Source organism: Peromyscus leucopus, chromosome 3 (assembly GCF_004664715.2).
Source record: "Peromyscus leucopus breed LL Stock chromosome 3, UCI_PerLeu_2.1, whole genome shotgun sequence".
Classification (NCBI taxonomy): domain Eukaryota; kingdom Metazoa; phylum Chordata; class Mammalia; order Rodentia; family Cricetidae; genus Peromyscus; species Peromyscus leucopus.
Window position 1 is genome coordinate 108206430 of NC_051065.1, and position 6641 is coordinate 108213070.

General features: G+C 47.4%; 1 protein-coding gene across 1 annotated transcript; it reads right to left on the reverse strand.

The window, feature by feature from the left end:
* Window positions 1–20: 20 nt before the first annotated feature.
* On the reverse strand, window positions 21–2735 carry Trh (thyrotropin releasing hormone). The gene is made up of 3 exons (XM_028855922.2): window positions 2462–2735; window positions 1610–1816; window positions 21–1087 (listed from the first exon to the last, which is right to left on the reverse strand). Exons 2-3 carry the CDS (start codon window positions 1806–1808, stop codon window positions 525–527), a joined length of 762 nt encoding a protein of 253 aa, XP_028711755.1. The 5' UTR covers window positions 1809–1816; window positions 2462–2735; the 3' UTR covers window positions 21–524.
* Between the last annotated feature and the right edge of the window lie 3906 nt (window positions 2736–6641).

The window sequence follows — 6641 nt, forward strand, 5'->3', positions numbered from 1 at the left end:
TAAACAAAAGAGCGGAGAAGCAGATGACCTGGATATATTTTATTGTTCTTGAGATTAACAGGAGCAGGGGTATATACAAGATGTGACACCCCCCACCCAGGGCATGTTTGAATATCCCCCAAACTGCCCAGGGCCCCCAGCCTTGGGGGAGAGGGTTCTGAAATTATACCAGGTCAGTCTTGTCACATGGGGCAGAGGATGGAAGTCGGACTTTAACACCCAAACTTGTCAATTCCACCCTTTCTGAGGAGGTCCCTTAGAAGATGTGGAAGAACCATCAGTGCTGAGGGAGTGTGAGACGGTGGGGCTGTTGGGGACAAGGACAATGACAATGAGATCAGCCCCTCTTGTTTGCAGGGACAAGTAGGGCTTTACCTTCCTGACTGGGATCACTGAAGTGGGTAAGGAAGGGGATTGGGTGGATGCTATGTACAGAGGGCTCTGGTTTAATACCTAAGGGGTGAAGGAGATGGGGCAGGGCACACAGGGCTCAGTCATCCTAGATTTAAAACCCGACTCTGGGCTTAGTCCTCCAACAGAGGCTCCCCGTCCCAGGCTTCCAACTGTGGACTTTGCTTCTCCAGGGTCTCCTGGCCCCTGCTCAGGTCACCTAGGAGCTGGAGCAGGCCTGTTTGGCCACAAGTCCCCTGGGCCTCACAAGGGTGACCCACTGCCCTCTTGCCAGGATGCTGGCGTTTCTCAGGCATTGAGACACCCTCTCCCTCGTTTTCTTCCCAGCTTGTTTGAAACTTGGGATCTATGAACCTCCGGCCAGGATGCTGCCTCTTGGTGATCTCGGACTCCAACCAGGGCAAAGATCTCCGGCCGGGGTGCTGCCGCTTGACTTGGGGAATACCTAAGGACCAGGAATCCAGAAAGAAATGTGGCAACCTGGACCGTGGCACCCAGTCACTGTCTTCCATCATGTCTACCCATGAATACTTGTCCTGGTTGGCACGGCGGCCAGGGTGCTGTCGTTTGTGGGGACTCCAGGCTCCCCCTTCTCCCAAGTCCCCCCTCTCTTCAGCTTCATTTTCTTCTTCCTCCTCCCTTTTGCCTGGATGCTGGCGCTTCGAGATCCAGGAGTCTGGAGAGAAGAAAAAGCCAGTGTGGAGAACCTGGTCCCTTCATTAGGGATGCTTGCCTGCAGGCTGTGACCCACTCGCACACTTCCAGGAGCCCCTCCCTCCCATGGTCTGCTCCCTAAGCCGTACAGACCTCCCCCCCACCCTCCACAGATGTGGTCAAAGACACTGCCTCTGGCTTCCAGCCCCAGCTTCCCTGCTGGGTGACCATAAGCCACTCCAGTTCTCTGAACCTGTTTTCAATACAAAATGGCAACATGCCCTTATAGACAAGGAGATGCATACAAGCACTTAGTAAACAGTAATTAAAACTGTCATGGATAGGGACCATATGAAATTGTAACTACTGAAAGTCTGTCTTCTGATTATTTTTAGCACTGAAAATTATTGTGGTCTTAAGGACTGGTCACCTCTCCACCCTGTTGAGGAAGTGGCTATTGAGCCCGGCTGAACTTAAGTCTGGAAGGAGCATCACATGTGGCTCCCCCAACCCTCTCACATCGCTCCCCTCCCCCTATATTTACCTAAGGCTGCACCCAGGTCCCCTCGCACGCGCTGGAGGTCTTTCCTCAAGGATCGACGTTCTGGCCACATCTGGACGTTCCCCAGACCGGGAGTCACTGCACCCTCATCCTGGGCTGCCTCCGGCGAGGCGCAGGATTCGCGGATACCAGTTACGGTGAAGATCAATGCCAGAGCCAGCAGCAGCCACCGGCCCGGCATCGTGGCGTCTAGAGTCAAGGACAGTGGGAACAAGGGTGAATGCATCGTGGGGCTCTGGGGTCACACCCTCACCCCTCCAAGAACAGGGTTACCGGCCACATGCCTGGTCCATCTGAGCCTCTCCCAATTCTCCTGGTCCACTAGGGTAGCCAAACCAGGAGGCGGTGGAAACCCCTCTGTTCCCGACATCCAAAGCTGGGGAAGTCAGCGCTGCGTTTGGGATTGATACCCACCCCATGTACCCATCAAGGTTGTAGCGCTGGCCGGAAAAGTTAAAGTCATCGCGGCCAAAACTGTCCCCAAGTTTCCGTCTTACATTCTAACCCCAGCCCTCCCCTGCCAACCTCCTTCCTTACTCCAGAGCTGAAATTCTGGCTGGCTGCACAAAATCTGTGTGCAACCCTGCGCTCATGTGTCTAGGTTAACCAAGACTCTCATTGGACGCCCACATCCTAATTCCAAAGTGAAGGTTCTACTTCTAACGTTAGTGTACGCATTCGAACTCTGGGGAGGGTCCCATCGTCCCCGTGTGGACCTGTTGCTGGACCTCTTCCATCCAGCGCTCCGGGTGCCCCTACCAGTGCGCCCCGAGGAGGCGATGGGGAGGGTGGAGGGGACACACCTGTTCGGGGTCCCAGGGTCGGAGGCATTACCTGCGAGGTGGGGACTCCGCTGTGCAGCAGGAGATGCTGAGCTGCAGAGTGCAAACTGGCGGGGTAGAGTTTGCAGCGCCCCAGGATCCCGCGTTGACTGCGCGCTCCTCCGAGGGGCCGTGGCTTATATGCGCTCGAGACGCCAGCCCGTGAGGTCAGCGGGGAGGGGGTGCAGACCGAAGGCAGGGGCGCTGACGGCAGAGCCGGGGGACCCGCCCGCTTTCCGGAAACCCGGAGGGGGCCGAGCGAGGAGGCGCGTCTGGCGCAGGTTGGTGGCTGCACCCAGCTCCGGAGGTCTGTTGACTAAGAGACCATCTGATTAGGGAACAAAGGGAGGGACAGACATCCCGGGAGAAGCCGGGAATGGAAAGGGGGCAAGAAAAGGGACACACACACACACACACACACACACACACACACACACACACACACACGCAGACACCCAGAGACAAGACCAATGCAGGGTGTGGGCGACAGGAAAAAGGAGGTAGTGGCACCTGGTCTTGACTGTCACTGGCCGAGTTCCCCTCGAGTCTCAGTTTTCTCCTCTGTGCAATGGGAGAGGGCAAGGCAGAACCCAGTTCCACAAACAGTGGCTCTATGACTACAACCAGCTCATGGGGCGATTTGGCTCAGTTCTCTCAAGGTCCTGAAAATATCTGAATAAACATCACAGCCAGACGGTAAGAACGAAATTGGGGGCCTGTGAGATGGCTTAGTGAGTAAGGGTGCCTGCCACCAGGGCTGACCACCTGAAAGGATTCCAGGAGGTTGTCCTGTGACTTCTATACGGTGAGGACTGTGACCCCATAAGCCCCTCCCCCGTCTTGAAGAAGTAAATGTTTAATAAAAAAAAAATAAATAAAAAGAACAAAATTGGCTTCTCTGGAAAATGAGTGTCCCATATATCTCTCTGACCTTAGCCAGCTGAGATTGAGCCAAGGTGTTCCTGGTGACCATGCTCCCCACCTCTCTCTGTCCTGCCACCCCCAGAAGGACATTAGAGCCATTGATAACCTCACACTCGGATCCCCCAGTCTAAATAATTATTTAGTGTATGCCTCAGGCATGCTAGTAGTCTGGCAAGGGATTACAAAGGTATCTAAATGTTACTCCTGATCCTGGTAGACAGAGGCCAGAACTTTCTGGGCATTTCTACACCCCCAGTCATGTTATTACACCTTCTTGTCACCAGCAAGGGAAAGAAAACCCAAGGTTGGGAGTGATAGTCCCACTTTACAGATAAGAGTCAGGGCCCTATGGAGGGAGATCCAAGAAAAGGCAGAGGTGGGAGGCAATGTTTAGATTTCAGCCAGAGCCCGTGCCTTAGTTTCAGATGAAGACACTAAGGGTCTGGGGTCATGGTCTGACTCAGCTTCCTGACTTCCAGGCACCTCTTTGTCTCTGGGTCATAAGAGTGTCATCAGGCATTTGGGAAATCTAAGACCCCAGTTTGATCCCTGCTTCCCAGCCAGACTCCAGGGATGGAATAATTTGTCCCCTCGTCTGTTTCCTCCTGGTTGGGTATGACCATGGCTATTCTGATTCTGAGCAGCTGTGGCCACCTACAGAAGACCCTAATAAACTCCTTCATTCACCAAGCTAGACCTTCCTTTGACCCATTGGTACCCTCTGTGTCTGGGGTGAAAGAATGTTTCTCTCGTCCCAGAAAAGGTCATGTGACACTATAGATGAATTTCTAAATCGTCTTATCAAATAAAAAACATGGAGCCAAATATAGGGGTAAAAGCCTTAGAGATCAGGGAAATAGTGAGAGCCACCAACCAACCTTACTTCATCAGCTCCGCAGTTTCCAAAATGCCACCACTTCCTGTCTACCCAGGCTTTTATTGCCAAAATGTACCTAATTCACTTTCTATCCTATCTTGTATTACCAACAGAAAACTATCTTATAATGTCTTTCAAACTTATACACTTAACACCTTAGTGAGTTTCTTTTCTGAATTTCTTAACAAGGAAAATTGTTACTACAACTATCTCATCTTCAACTCCCTCAGAGACCCGAGAAGGAAATAATATTACCTAGTAAAACAGGAAGTGCAAACAAGCAACTTCCAAAAAATATGAGTTATGACAGAAACAGCCAGCTGCCTGGACAGTCACCTGAGGTTTCTCTGCAATGTTGGGGCATCATCTTCGGCCTACAAGCTTAGCACATCTCACGGACTCATTTGTGAAGAAGGATGTACACAAGGTCTACAGCTTGACCTCACATTCGGTTCAAGTCATCCATGTACCAGATAAACCTGAATTCCACCAGTGTCCTGACATGATTCAAGATTTTAAATTCTGGAAATTGCTGGTGTTTTTGGAATTTGGCTGTCCATTCTTCTCAGCTTGTGGGTGACTTCATCTCCTTTATTAAATGCCAGTCTACAATTGAGAAGTTAGACCCCATCAACCTAGTTACTCTTTCAAGAATAACTATTTCAGCTACTGTTTCACTGCACACCAGAAGCCATTGGTCCACTGCCTGTTCAGGGGCCTTCAAAGAAAGGGGCACTGTACCTTTTCCAGATTGCAAAGCCACTTCAGTGATGGTGCCATATTGTCCTGGCCTCAGAGGATGCCTGTTGCCAAAGCTGCAACACACTTGTCTTGGTTAGGATCAGTAGTCCTTTGTTTTGTGTCCTGTGTGTCCATTTTGGATAGCATACTGTCAGCAGTTGATGCCAGAGCACTTTGTTGCCCAGTGATTAACTTTTGCCACAATGAAAGGTAACTCTATATGCAGTTTCTTCAATGCCTATATCTTCTCTAAAGTAGATTGGTGTTGCCAGGAGCTGACATGTCTCATAGTCATAAAAAAAACCCTGAGGTATTAAAACATTTTAAATACCATAATCTGTAGATCTCTAAAGGTAGACCTGTCTATCTAAAATATATTTCTGTTTAACCTTGAAAACACCTAATGTGACTACAAGTTTGATTGTAATGTCTAAGTACTAACTTTCATTTCTTTATATCCAAACAGTTAATAATAATAACTTTCAAGGATTAGCAAATTACTTTACCTTGTTAAATAAACTGTATAAGTACAATATCCTGAACAAGATTAGGAATATACGTACAGCATTTTCTAACAATATCAGTCTCAATATATATAATTTGTATACAATATATAAAAATCCAATCCAATGTAAAGTGTTTAAAACTAGGAGCTGTCTTTTAAAAGTAGATTCAATAATCTATCTTTTTTATTTATATCATATCTATATCCTCTCTTTTCTTTTTCTTTTCAGAGTAGATTCATAATCTAACCCATTTTCTATCATTTTTATATATCTTTTTTTTTTAAAACAAGAACATTAAATCTAATCTCCTTTGCTTAGCCTTTTTCCTGACCATTAACAATAACAACTTGTAACCAACCCTCCTAAACAATGAAAATTTCCCAAACCTGAAACCCACTGAAAGACCAAAACCCACCCGCCCCACCCCACCTCTTTGGGAATGTGCATGTCATGTTCTTTAAACTGCTTCCTGCTATTTGTGGCTGAAGGTATCTTTAGGAATTCTGAAAAGAAAATTTTTGGGTTACTTGTCAAGTTCCCAGAGAGGTAGCTATATCATTTGTTGTCCCGTCTCTGCATAATGCCAAAGTTCAGGGCTTATCACAAGTCCTTGTTCAAGTAGTCTGTGAAACTAGATCATCTCAGCTAGCCATCTCAAAATTGTTCTGAGCAGTTTGTAGTCCAAAGCTGATCTTTGGGTGATGTTTGTCAGCTTAGTGGTATTATTATTTTTGTGGGGCCCCATCATCTTTCTGGAGACTTCAAATTCGCTGTTAGGCCTGCTCATGATTTCCTGCAGAAAACTGATAAAAACTCCAACATAAAAACTTGTATAGGCAGCTAAATGAAGCCTTTTTTTTCTAGAATTAGTTAGTACTCTATATGACCATTAATATAACAAAAGTTTAAAATATATATTAATATTATAAATTTTGATATACAATTCATACCTTAAGAAAAGTTTAAAGAATCAAAATAGAACCAAAGAATTGAGATTAGTGGCAATAGAATAGTCCCTTAATTTTTTGGTTTTCTTCTGTCCCATATCCGAAGATGGCTTTTTCTTCTGGCATGATACAGATTTTGCATTTTCCTTTTAACAGCATGCTTGAGTTTTAAGGAGAGAGTCATTCTCCAACTCCAAG